Source organism: Pelophylax lessonae, assembly GCF_965119305.1.
Source record: "Pelophylax lessonae genome assembly, chromosome: 13".
Classification (NCBI taxonomy): domain Eukaryota; kingdom Metazoa; phylum Chordata; class Amphibia; order Anura; family Ranidae; genus Pelophylax; species Pelophylax lessonae.
Window position 1 is genome coordinate 40,470,741 of NC_138780.1, and position 14,763 is coordinate 40,485,503.

At 43.0% G+C, this 14,763-nt stretch overlaps 1 protein-coding gene across 1 annotated transcript; it reads left to right on the plus strand.

Annotated features, from left to right (window-relative positions):
• Positions 1-603: 603 nt before the first annotated feature.
• On the plus strand, positions 604-14,476 carry LOC309569816 (receptor-interacting serine/threonine-protein kinase 2-like; the record flags this gene model as incomplete). The annotated part of the gene is made up of 2 exons (XM_082275819.1): positions 604-772; positions 14,155-14,476. Exons 1-2 carry the CDS (start codon positions 639-641, stop codon positions 14,474-14,476), a joined length of 456 nt encoding a protein of 151 aa, XP_082131945.1. The 5' UTR covers positions 604-638.
• Between the last annotated feature and the right edge of the window lie 287 nt (positions 14,477-14,763).

Below are 14,763 nucleotides of genomic sequence, written 5' to 3' on the forward strand. Positions count from 1 at the left end.
CCTGGACACTGTCCTCTGTCCCAATTCACTACATAAGACTGGCACTATACAAAAAGTGTAGCGCAAGCTGGCGGGGACCCTTTTCATGCCGGGAGGAGGCCGTTTTTTTTTTTTTTTCGTGCAGGGTGCAGCTTTTTGCTGCCCCCCCCTGCAAAGTGCCGCCCTAGGCCTGGGCCTTGCTGGCCTAGGCCAAGATACAGCACTGCTTCACCCATATGTAGGAGACTGACCTTGTCGCAAGTGCCTAGCATAGCCCAGAAGAACTCACGCCAAGGGGTAGGCCTTGCATGTGACCCAGACTTGGCACCTAACGAGTTAATTGGGAAAACATAGAGGAAAGTAACACCTGCCCCATCAGCTAGCCCTCTGGTTATTATTATCTTGTACCACAATCTTGCACGCACACAAAAAACACCGAAGCAAAGTCATCGCATATCTGCCCTTAGGAAAGGGATAAAAGAATTTGAATACGCCAATCAACAAAAGTGAAACCAGAACAAAAATTCCTTGTCTGCAATGTAATCCTATGTACAGAGTGTGACGTCCTCTATGGGCTCTGATCTCCACTCCCCGAGCAAATCATACAAACCTCCACACCTGTAACAGCTCAGGTATTGTGTTGTCTGCCGAGATCCAACATGCAGCGTCTCCCACCCGGAGATCTGGAGGGCCTGAAGTTGGTGGGACATGGAGGATTTGGGAAGGTCTATAGAGGATGGAGCCAGACCCTGAAAATGGAGGTAGCGCTCAAAGTGATACAAGGAGCCCGTAGGTATGTACTCACAGCAAGATACTTCTAAACAATATTTTTCATAGGTGACCCCCAAAAACCTATCTCTTCAGGGAAGCCTATCCTGCCTCCACCTAAAAACTGAACTTCTACTTTCTCCATTAAAGTAGAACCAAGGCAAAACCTTTTTTTTTTTTGGACAGAGTAAGGAAGGGGTGTATCTATGCCATCCATGTCTCATTGGGGAGATTTCCCCTCACTTCATGGCCCATAGCCAAAACAGGAAGTAAGAGGAAATACCTTTAAAGGGAATCCCTGGTTGTCACCAGAACTAGTGTCCACGTTGAAAGATTTCCCCTCTAATACTGTTCTGATGTCAACTCAAAATTTGGGTTTTTCTTTTATTTTCACTTTAGATGATTTAGAGGACAAATAGAAAAGGTGAATCTCTTTAACCACTTTACCACCGGAGGATTTTGCTGTCTTACGTCCAGGCCACTTTTTGCGATTCAGCACTGTTTGACTTTAACTGACAATTGCGCGGTCATGCAACGCCGTACCCAAACAAAATTTACATCCTTTTTTTTCCCCACAAACAGAGCTTTCTTTTGATGGTATTTGATCACCTGTGCAATTTTTACTTTTTGCGCTATAAACAAAAAAAGAGCGACAATTTTGAAAAAATAACAATATTTTTCACATTTTTTTATATGAAATCCCCCCCCCCCCCCCAAAAAAAAATGTAAAAATCTAAATTTTTTATCATTTTAGGCCAATTTCTTTTTGCTACATATTTATGTTAAAAAAAAGCGCAATAAGCGTATTTTGATTGGTTTGCACAAAAGTTATTGCGTTTACTAACTAAGGGAAAGATTTCTGTCATTTTTGGTGGTTTTTTTTTTTAACGAGTAATGGCGGCGATCTGCGTTTTTTCTGCGGGACTGCGACATTGCGGCGGACAGATCGGACCCTTGACTGACATTTTTTTAAACTTTTGGGGGGTACCAGTGACATTACTACAGTAATCAGTGATATGCATATGCACTGTTACTGTAAAAATGACACTGGCAGGGAAGGGGTTAATTTTTATTGGAGAGGGAGGGGTTAATGTATGCCTGGTGCTTACTAACGTGTGTGGGGGGAGGTGACTGAGTGACACAGGGACAGATCACAGGTTCAGCTATGCTGAACCCTGCAATCTGACCCTGTCTGTCACTTAGGAGGTCCGCCCGCTCTGTTTACACAAGCGGGCGGATCTCCACACTCGATTCCCCGACGATCGGGGAAGAGCGGCGGTGATCACCGCCTCTCCTCCCCTGGCCCGACTCCCGCTGTAACTGAATACAGCGGGAGCGAGCCTCCGGCGGCGCGCGCGCGCCGCCGAGAGAGGGGAATGTTTGGTGACGTAGGTCTACGTCGCCAGATGATAACGAACCACTTTGCCGCAGTACAGTCAACATGACTGGTCGGCAAGTGGTTAATAGGGGCAAAGACAGAGATAAAAACTTGACTCTAATCCCTTTCTACTAAATCCTAAACTAAAAATTATCTTTAGTTATACTTTACCTCATCTCTACATTTATTACCTTTAGTATCACTTGCCCCTTCTTTTAGATTGTAAGCTCTCATCCTCCTAATTCTCTTTACTTAAATTGTATTGTAACTGTACTGTCTTCTTTTATTTTGCAAAGCGCTGCACAAACTGTTGGCACTATATAAATCCTGTATAATAATAATAATTAACAATAAAATATTGTTGTTATTATCATTGTTATTATTACTAAAGTCAAATTTGGGGCATACAAAAGCAATAAACTACCCACATTTTTTGTAAAATATAAAGGACAAGGTTGCACCGAGTAAATAGATATCCAACAAATGTCAAACCTTAAATTTTTGTGGACCCGTTAAATGGCGACAAATTTCAGTACCTTATATTTTATATAGGAGACGCTTCAAAAAACCCCTATAGGTCATCAGTTTAGTGTTAAGCAGGAGGTCTGGTGCTAGAACTATTGTTCTCACTCTGCCGTGCGTGGCGGTATGTAATGTGTGAATCACAAACAATGTTTTCACACATAGGCACCTCTGACTTTATTTTTTGCAAAATGTTAACTTTTTAGGGGACAAAAAGCCCCTTATGTGATGATTTTTGGGTGACAGGTTCTTTTCAATGAGACATGCAGGGTCTAAATGCTCTTCTCCCTCCTCTTCACCCACCAGCGCCCGCCATGTTGGTTCCAGGCATGCAGATGGCCAAGTGGAGCCCGGGAAAACATGGCGGAGGGGTGGGCGTGGGTGACGCCGGTACCGGGAATGTGTGGAAGAAATCGGGTGGCAGGGCAGCCAGCGGAATGCTTCCACCTAACAGGCAGGAGCCTGCCTGTTACACATAATCCTGGTTGCTGCAGCCACTGAATTGATTGTGAAACCCCCTGCTGTCAGGTCTGTACGACGTATGGACCTGACAGCGAAAGGATTAAATCCAATTATTATTATTATTAGTAAAATTTATTGACAGTATTAATACATTACTATTATTAATATTTTGTATTATTATTACTAAATACTTAAATAATATTATTATTTTTATAGTGGTTGTGAACCTCAGACATTAAAGCATATCCCTTTATAGTATGTACTTGTCGAAGTCAACAGCAGTAGGTGTAATTTCTGTCTGCTGCTTCATTCCTTTTCTATCAGCATGAGTCACATCTGACAAGTTTTCCTGACACCAAGAGAAAAAAGGTGACAGGGGAGGGACCTCCAGCTGACTGACAGTCTTAGCTCTCTTTCTGCATGAAGGGGGTGGAAAGGATCCCTCCAATCAGCTCTCACAGCTCTCCTTACTGAGCTCTGCAGAATGTAATTTCAGCTCTCCACCCCATTTTTTCTAAACCCTTCAGACAAGCTTTAAAAATACACCATTTTAAAAAAAATTAGCAGAGAAGAGAAGACTGTAGATAGACAAATACAACCTATGTAGTACCCTTGTCTTAAACAGGGCTGTTAATAAATGTAGTTGTGTTAAGTGGTAGCTAGTCTGGATAATTTGTAGTCTTTGTGATCAAACAGGTTTCCTCCTACGCCTGGTTTAGCTGTGAGTTCTCCCTTTTGTCAATAGGGGGCACTGTTATCTTTGGCATTAGTATGATGAACTACAGTAAATTTAGGTTATGAATATGTATACTTTTCGCAGACAATCAGACTGGTGGCTAAGGGTGGCCATACATTAGACCAGGGCTCAAAATTTAAAGTCATGAGCTACTAGCCAGGCCTTAAGAGTTACTCGCCACTTGTTGCCCCATCCAAACCCTACCCTGCTCCGCCCCTAAACACGCCCTCGTAAAATATCTCATAAAATTACACTGTTAAATGTTTTATTCAGAATTAAGTTACAAAAAAATATTAACAACTACAACTTTAGAGTGACCACAGTATGCCCCCTTTCAATGCAGAGTGCCCACAGCGTGCCCCCTTTCAATGCAGAGTGCCCATGGCGTGCCCCCTTTCAATGCTGAGTGCCCACGGCGTGCCCCCTTTCAATGCAGAGTGCCCACGGTGTGCCCCCTTTCAATGCACAGTGCCCATGGCGTGCCCCCTTTCAAATCAGAGTGCCCATGGCGTGCCCCCTTTCAATGCAGAGTGCCCACGGCATGCCCCCTTTCAATGTAGAGTGACCACGGCGTGCCCCCTTTCAATGTAGAGTGCCCAAGGCGTGCCCCCTTTCAATGCAAAGTGCCCACGGCGTGCCCCCTTTCAATGCAGAGTGCTCACGGCGTGCCCCCTTTCAATGCAGAGTGCCCACGGCATGCAGAGAGACCAGCGTGCACTTACCTGATGCAGTAGCGGCTTCTCCTTAATCCTCCGCGTCTCCCTCCTCCTGCCTCCTTGGCCAATGGCAATTGTTCGCCTTTCGGCCAATCAGGAAATGGGTCTCGGACCCGCTTCCTGATTGGCCAGGAGGAGGATCCGTGTGACAATAGCGAATATTCATTCGCTATTGTCACACAATGGGTGGGCTCAGGGCGCACTGCTCTGCGCCCCGGGTCCACCTTTTTCTTACAGCACAGCCCTTACTCGCCATCCTCATCATTCCACTCGCAAAATGTGAGCAGGCGAGTGGAATTTTTGAGGGCTGCATTAGACAATTTTTTTGTCTATAATTTTCTTAAACTAAATAAAGTTTTAGATTTACTAACATTATATAATATCAGGTCAAACCTAAACATTTTCAATTCATATGCAATCAGGCAGGCCCTTTTGAAGGTAAATCTAAAGGAAATTGAATAATACAATTGTATATTGTCTGGCCAGCCTAAGAATGCTGGGAGAAGGTATATATTTGGATGAAGTCAGGTGATCTGGGTCCTTTTCCACCCAGTCTGCAGTCTGGGTGGGTGCCTGAGGAACAGCTGCTGCTGGGTAGGCCTAAAGCCTGAGGCCTGGCCATGTGCTCAAGGTTCAGCAAGGTAGAGCCTGCTCACTATCTGGAGACAATGTTGAGAGGGATGGAGTTCTGAGGAATAATAAATTATTTTTATCACTATTATTTTTTTTAAAAAGACTAGCAAGCCTTAGACAAACCATTGTTTTTGGGCTGATTTACACTGGATCTATTGATCTATTGGGACTATGCTGACCACTATTTCCAGCACAACCCCAACACACAGACAAGACAAAATGCTTTGTTTCTAATGCAAGCGCAGTGGGCTGCAATACAAGTCACTACACCACAGCTGCAGTGTATAGAACTTTATTGAATTGTCACTCAAAAAGTTCTGTAAAAATTAAAAATGTAAACTGTACAATGTGCCAGGCAGGGTTGGCCCAAGACCTTGTGCTGCCTGGGTCCAATAATGAAATGCTGCGCCCCCCCCCCCATCCACTATTTTATGTAAATATAAAATGTAGAAAATATTACATATATTGTTATCTTCTTCCATAACCCATCACCATGGGACCGGTCCACCAAGCACACACACCACACACCACACACCACACACCACACACCACACACCACACACACACACACCCACACACCACACACACACACACACACACACACACACCACACACACACACACCACACGCACACACCACATACATACACACACCACACACACCCACACAAACACCAACACACACACACACCACACACACACACACACACCACACACACACATACATACACACACCACACACACCAACACACACACCACACACACACCACACACACACCACACACACACACAAACTGCTGCCACTCCCACACACACATAGTTACTCTGCCCACTCCAGTTGGAGACTACCGGTGGCGGCAAGAACACTTCACACCTTTTCCCCAAAATTATGTTTTCTGGTTCTTATTATAGTGAAAGCCTATGGGAAAATTCGGCACCCTTAACTCCTCCCACAGTTTTTACACTACACAGACAAGTAATATACCGAAAAGATACACTCTGGGGACTTGGCTTGCCGTAGATGCGGATGGCAGCTTGATCTCCCTGCGCTGCTTCTAGATCGGCTTTCCAAAGGCTATTAAGCGACATATAAAGGGCTGAAAACCCTTCACTAGCCTGCACAAGCATCCTCATACCCCCGGCAGCATGTCCAAATGTTGGAAGAATGAGAAGCAACCGCAGAAGCTTACAAATTTCTTCTCTCCGGCTGGAGCATGCAGCAGCCAAGATGGCGCCGAAAGCCTCTGTGAACAGGCTGCAATGATCGCTTCTTCCTCTGACAATGGCGATGGGATACCTCTGACAGCCACCTCTTCCTCCACAACAGATCCTGGGGAGTTCTCTACACCCTGCTCACCCTCCACTGCCAGCCCAGTTAAATCTAAACCCAGAAGGGAGGACAAGAATACTGTTCTAATGCATCCTGCTACATTTACACTCCCTCGTCCTAACCCTCAACAGCCTTCACCCATTGATGCCTTTCCTACCTCAGATCAACCTATATCTAAGCACACTATGAAAAGCATGCTAATATCCCTAAGGCACACCCTATTCTTGGATTTACCTGCTACAGTATCCTCAATAAACAATGTGATACAGCAGCATGACCTTAAAATTCAACATATTGAATCTAAAATGCCTGGCCTCTTTAGCGCGCATAATGACCTGGAGCACGATAATGAACTGCACCAGATGAGACTAAAAATGGTGGATCTGGGAGACAGGTCATGCAGAAACAATATAACATTTTGCAACATCCCAAAATCTATCCAGAACTCTGAATTGGTCCCTTACTTGCAATCTCTAATGCGTTCTCTGGTACCAGACTTATCCGCCAGAGATTTGGAAATAGATAGAGCCCATAGGCTGCCGAAAACTTCCCAACTCCCTGAATCCAGACCAATAGATGTCCAAGCCCACATACATTTTTTTAACACCAATGAAAAAGTGATACAAGCAGCCAAACGTGCTCCTACTATGCCAGATCCTTACTCATCGGTCACCCTCTATGCGGATCTATCCAAGCTCACTATGGATAATCAGCGGCAACTTTCCACCATTATAAAATTGCTCCAGAACCACCACATACCCTATAATAGGGTTCCCCAGCTAAGCTATTGATCACTCACCAAGGGAAAACCCATGCAATGTGTGTACTCTCTGAAGGCTTACAACTACTCAGAACCTGGCACATTATCCCAGAGGAATCCCCAACATCAACTGTTCCAACCCCTGCTCAAACGGAAACAGATTGGTCCTCCCAGGAGGATGCCTAAGGAAGGAACTCTAAGGCCCTTTCCACCTCAACTGAATAATATGATGAGTAGAAGCATCATTCTCTGCAAAAGCCTTAAATTGCTCAATTGGTCTTGCAAACTCGAACACCGCTGGAGACCCCCCCCCCCCCCCCCCCTTACTCCTAAGCTGTAGTTACTGCTCACTGCATCCATTTTACTTATGGACCACCTTTTTTACCTTTTTTTTTTACCTTACTACCTTTTTTTACCTTACTACCTCTAAGTTAACAATTCAACATCTACCATTACTTACGACTGCTCACACCGGCATACACCTTTCCTAGTGATTTACCTTAAGTTTCTATGCCCTGTGACCTCTGATTAGTTTGCCAATTTCGGCCGCTAAGCTCCATCTGAGTAAACATGCCTTTTAAAATTGTATCCTTAAAATGTTAAAGGCCTGAACCGCCCTCAAAAAAGAGCTACACCTCAGAAAAAAGCTACTCGCTGAAATCATATTAGTGCAAGAAACACATCATTGTGGCATATTAGGGCCTCCTCATCAGTGCCTATAAATGCCACATCATCAGTGCAGTCTATCAGTGCCCATCAGTGCCGCCTCATTAGCGCACATCAGTTAGGGAGAAAAATTACTTATTTACAAAATTTACTGACAGAAATTAAAAAAACTTTTTTTTTTTTCAAAATTTTCTGTCTTTTTCCTTTTTTTTTTGTAAAAAAATAAAACACCCAGCAGTGAATAAATACCACCAAAAGAAAGGTCTATTTGTGTGAAAAAAATGATAAAAGTTTCATTTGGGTACAGTGTAGCATTTGTCCCAGCCCACCCACCAGTCTAGCTGGCTATTGATACTTCTTCCACGATGGCCCCTTCGGAGCCTGATGAAGGAGCACGCATGCTCCAAACGTGCGCTTCTCCTGCCTTCTCAGCTGCCGGATGTGACGTCACCTGCGCCTCTGCACAGACCCGGGCGCCGTGAAACAGCTATGCCGACTGATAGACGCTGACAGCCATAAGCCTAATCGTCTCAGCAGCATCCATCCATTACTTTGCAGATGACCCATTGCATTAACCATGCTGGCATACCATTAACCTTTGTAAGTGCATAATTTCTTTTAACCCCTATTAAACTTTGTATGCTACACTCAGTAGGCGCTGCTTTCTTGTTTCTTCTACATACACCCGAATTGCCCACCTTCTAATATCGTCTAAAATTCCACCTCATACTACTCTCTCTGAGCCTACCTACCAGTTCTACTTTCATTCACTCTATCCAAAAAAAGGTATATCTTTATTCTTCTTCTTCTTCTCCCATCTTTGCGACACACGTCCCTACTCCCACATCACGACTTTAAACAAATGGTCAGAAGAACTAAATACCACCATCACATCCGACATATGGCAACGAGTGTTTAGAGAAACATACCTAGCCTCCCACTGCGCTAACCATTAGGAATCTTATCAAAAAACCCTCCATAGGTGGTATCTCACACCCTATCAGCTCTCTAAAATGTACCCTGGTAGTTCCCCTAGCTGTTGAAAAAACTGCGGCAGTGTAGGTTCCCTTGCTCATATCCTGTGGTTTTGCAAGACCTTAAGCTCCTTTTGGAAACAAATTTTTATATTGATCTCCTCTCTCTCTCTCTCTCTCTCTGGAGTAAATTCCACCCCACACCCCAAACTAGCCTTATTACAACTGGGCGTAGAAACATACCCTCCTGAATCAAGATGTATATAATATCCCCCTCCTATTTGCAACCAAATTAAATATACCCAGACTATGGAAAAACTCCAACCCTCCTTCCATCTCAAACACAATCTCTGACTTAAACTACCAGTGCGATATGGAAAAAATGGTTGCTAGAAAAAACCTACATATGAAACTATTTCTAACCAAGTTGTCACTATGACTATCACATCCAAAATGCTCTGTGCAAGCATAAGTATAACTCCTATACCTACCCATATCAGAAATGACGAATTGTTGCTGTTCAATACTCTGTTTTACCCTTGATCCCTCCCCTTCCCCCTCTCTTCCACCCTTTAACTGTAGAGAATAGGCTGATGGAAGTGATAAAAGGTTACTTGGTGGCATGATAGGCTTCCCTGATGAGAGGAGGTTTTAGGGATCGCCTGAGGGTAGCCAGAGTAGGAGATAACTGGACAGTTTGAGGTAGAGAGTTCTAGAGGATAGGAGAAGGAGTAATGTGAGGAGTAGACAGATAGATGTGGGTGTCATCAATGTAGAGATGGTATTGGAAGCCGTGGGAGGTTATCAAATGACCAAGGGAGGAGGTGTATATAGAGAAGAGAAGGGGTCCAAGAACACAGCCTTGGGGGACCCCTACAGAAAAAGGAAATGGAGAGGAGGAGACAGAGTTGTAGGTAACACTGAAGGAGTGCTGTGATAGGTAGGAGGAGAACCAGGATAGAGCAGAATCTTGGAGGCCAAGGGACTCAGAGTGGAGTTTGAGAAGGGGCGGGTGGTCAACAATATTAAAGGCCACAGAGAGGTCAACTACTAATAGTAAGAAGTAATGCCCATTGGTTTTAGCAGTTAGTAAATCTTTTGTAGGACAACACCAATCCATACTACAGAACGCTCCTGGATTACTGTGAAATGACAGTTCTTATTTCAATCTATTTGTCAATGTTAAGCTTATATTCTAAGCATAAATTAGCTGCTGCTAAAAATCAACTCATATGCTATGAGAAAACATTGAATCAAATATGAAACAACATAAGCAGCGCTCTAATATATGTATATCATAAAAAATAAAAGAGAACCTTGAGGTAAGTAAACCCTTTCTGCATGCATATACAGTGAATAAGTGCTATATAATTTGTGTAAACACATACAAATTGTCCTTCAAATAAACAATTAGTGAAAGTCCACCACATGTGAGAAGCCCAATAAATCAGTTAAAGTATTATCCGTAGAGACTGGATCAGCTGTGATCAGCACTTGAAGAACAAAAATCACCGCTCCCTCTGAATTCAACACTGAGAAAAGCTTCAATCTATGATGTCTCTCCACAATCTTCCCACAGACTGGTCTTCAGTTTTAGAGATGTAAAACCTCATGAAGTACTCTGACCTGTAAGAATATTTAATAATAAATATCTCGCGCTCGTACGTAATTATGTCAGAATATTTATACTGCTCTGAATATAGCAGTGTATTTATTTATGGTTAATAAGCAAAGATCTATGAGAAAGGAGAGTCTTCACCTATTGCCATAAATCAATATGTCGTGAATTCTTTTTAATTGATTAATTTCTTTTTAAAAGCATATACCAATCTTAGTGAGTACAGTCTACAGTATGGAATATATATAAAAATATTTATTATCCAGACATGTAATCACAATATATGATCAAACAAGAAATGACACAAAAAGATAACATCTACAGAAAATACTAACTTCAAACAATTAATGCAATGTGATGTTTAGCTCAATAATGAAAGTGAAACTGAAACAAAATGAAAGTGAAACGAAAGCAAGATTACCATTTCTTCCCAGGTATAGAATAAGCCATAAATAAATGTTCTATATAAACAGACTACAATGGTCTGCGTAATGCATAGCCGAAAGTCACTTCACTGCAGATGAGTGAGAATAAGCCATGCAAAACGGAAGACTTAAAATTGCAAATAATGCACTAAATCTGATATTAATAAAAATGTATAAAAACAAAAATCAGCTTTTTAGAGAAAAATCTACTATGGTTTATACGGCTGGGATTGTAATCATATTACCCTTAAATATGCAATATAAAACATATAAGGAAGGAATAAACAATTGTTGAATAAAATCAAATAACATAGCAAGTTATATTTACCACACTTAAGATGGCCGCTAGCTTCAAATGGGCGTTACCAGAGTCCTAAGATGGACACCTTTCTTAAGATGGTGGCTTCCCTTCAAGTTTCAGATGAATGATGGACCAAATAGAGTATGTCTGGATGAGTCTATAGATGGACATAGTAGCGTGTGTGATGTAAGTGTAAGGTGTGTTGTCAGTAGTGTAATGTGTCCTGATGTCTCATCTGGGGTGTTCTTTTATATGGTAAGAACAAAGAGCTATAAAAATTACCATAAGTTAAACCCAGAGGGATGAAACATTATTCCCATTGGCTGGGATATTCTATACCTAAACTGGGGAGGTCAGAGACACGCCTCTTTTGATAATTAACCCAATCCTACCTTGCAACACACATAATATTATAATCGAGCAAAATAAAAAAATAACATTTACTGTATTTATCGTGTATAACACGCACTTTTTCCTCCTGAAAATTGAGTGCAAAACATATGTGCATGTTATACGCCGATATTTAAAAAAAAAAGGCAATTGGAGGAGGGCGCCAGGCAGGGCCGATCCTGGGCGGGTGCACAGAGTGGCAGAGGGGGGCAGGTCGGGCCAAGGGGAAGGAAGGGTGTGTGTCGTTGGATTACTCTTGCTTACCCGGCGGTTGCTGTTGCATTCATGGGCATTGTTGAGGCTGCATTCATGGGCACTGCATTGTTGAGGCTGCATTCATGGGCACTGCACTGGTGAGGTTGCATTATTGGGCATTGCTGAGGCTGCATTCATGGACACTGCACTGGTGAGGCTGCATTCTTGGGCATTGTTGAGGCTGCATTCATGGCAATCTTTTGAGAAGTGAGTGAGTTAGTGGGTAGAGGGGGTGGGGGTAAAAGCAGAGAGTAGAGAGCAGGGTAAAAGGTAGAGAAGAGCCGATGGGGACTGGATGGCAACATATTAATAAGAGAAAAAGTAGGTTTGTTTTGCAGCATGGAGGCAGGAATTGTATTTTAGGAAAGCAGATTTATATAGTGTAAAGTCCTGCAGGGATTTTGTTTTGCGCCACAGTCGTTCAAGAGCACTGCAATGTCTCTTTCTGGCGTTGTCGGTTTGCCAGGGTTGTAACGGTTGGGGCCTGATTCTGTGTGTAGCTAGTGGAGCAAATGCGTCCAGTGAGGAAGAGAGTGAACTGTTGTAGACAGACGTGGCCAGGTCAGGACAGGGGAGAGATTTTCTCACAGAGGTAGTCAGTAGCAGAATAGAGAAGAGAAGGGTTAAAGTGGCGAAGGTTTCTAAAAGTAATCATTGGCTGCTTGGGGGGGATAGATGGTTGGAGACAAGGATACTGTGAAACTAATGAGGTTCTGATCAGAATGAGGAAAGAGGGTGTTGGTGAGTGCAACGGATCGTTTCAGCAGACAAGGGGTTAAAATCCGTTTAGGCGATATGCCCCTTTCTGAGAGACAGGCACAGCTACTGCAGAACACCAAACTCCCGAACTGGATACAAAATAGCACTCCAACCTGGAACCTCACGAATAGCTGCTAGCAGACGAACAGGAAAAGCATTCATCAGCTTACACTCCTAGCAATCAGTCTCCAACAGCATACAGTGAATCCCCCCAAGAACGAGACAAAGCTCCGATTTGAGGGTAAAACAGGAACAACATTTATTGGAAGAACACAGCACACTTTTATACAGAATTTGGAACATCCTTCCCACAACCGCTTTCCCATTGGTCAATTGCACAGTACATGCAGTTCCCAATAAGGTCCTCCCCAGCCATGCAAATGAGGGCTTGAAAATGAGTCAGCAGTGATTGGTCAGATAGCTTGACCAGAAGGACTGCCATGCAAATGAAGACTTGAAAATGAGTCAACAGGGATTGGTCAGATACAGAACAATGGTTCCCTAACGAGCCCTCAATACACATTACTCTGAGTGTCAATACATCCCTTAGCAGACAACAGGTGAGGTCATTAGCACACCTGACAATAGGTGAATGGAGAGCCACCTCAGACAGTCCGTCTCCTCAGAACTTCCTGTAATGACCATATTAGGAGTTGACTTCCTGTTCAGAGACCTCATGGCAAATGGGAACAAAAATCTTCATATTACAAGGGAGACATTATTCCTGAATATGACTGTCCCATCTGTAGTAGTCCAAACCATATTTTCAGTGTTCACCACCCTCCTGATCACCCTGCATCCATAACAGACGCAGGGTGACGCAGGGTGACTTAAACATAAGAAAGCCACACAAGGCTAGACATAGTGCCTCCCAAACTCTTTAAAGGAATTTGGGGTCCACAACCCCCATGCCCAAAGTGACTCCTGTCACAGTGAGGTTGTCAGGAGTGCAGAGATGGGAGTATACAAGGTCGAGGGTATTACCATTGGTGTGAGTGGAAGTGTGTGTCCATTGTGTTAGGTATAAGGAAATAGTTAAATACACAGTAGCTTGTGTAATACATACAGTATAAATATGTATATTGTGTGTGCTTTAAATGACTGTATGGGATCATTTTATTTTATTAATATTTTGTTTTATACAGGATTTATTTAGCACCAACAGTTTCAGCAGCATTTTACAATACAAAGGCAGACAGTACCGTTACAATTCAAACAAATAGACGAGGGTGTGAATTGCCCGATGAACAGTCTGAAATTAGATCAGTGAGTGACCCTCTTGCCACCCTCCTGTCTGATATCCTTTGAATAAAAAATCCAAGTTCATATTAGGAATGTTGCAGAGGTGGGCTTGACTTTGATGCTAGTACTGTTTGTTTTGCCTCCAGCATTAGATAGAAGTCTTGGCTTCTAGCTATACAGGCATGCTTTCTTTTATTTAGAGAGTAATACTGCACCAGTAACAGGCTCTTCTTTGTTTCAGTTCCAACCTGAAAAAGCTGATGAAGGAACGAGATGTGATGCAGAAAGCAAGCAACCCCCATGTTCTCTGCCTCCTTGGAGTATATGAGACGATGGAAGGCAATCTTGGACTGGTCATGGAGTATATGCCCTATGGTTCTCTACGCTCTCTCTTTAAAGATATCCCAGATGTCCCATGGGCTTTGAGGTTCCAGATTCTTCATCAAGTGGTCCTTGGAATGAACTACCTTCACAGTCTGGATCCCCCAATAATCCATCAGGATCTCAAACCCTGCAATGTTCTTTTAAATAGGCAGTTCGATGTTCAGGTTAGTGACCTGTGATAGATGAAAGATACAGTGTAAGTATTGGGGAGGTGTCCACATTGAAAGTTTCACTTTCATTTGTTATCCTGGTGATAACCCCAATCTTTTGGCTTTTCCCTCACTTTCTGTTTCAGTAGAAATAGACAGAACAATCTTCCCAACAGGTAAAAAAGCGATACAAGCTTCACAAAAGGATTAACCCCTTGAACATTATATTCAAAACTTAAAAAAGTTTTGCCTTTAAATACAGTTTACATTTAACCTAAGTATGCATTGGGGATTGCCTCTCCAAACTCTGCAGTATA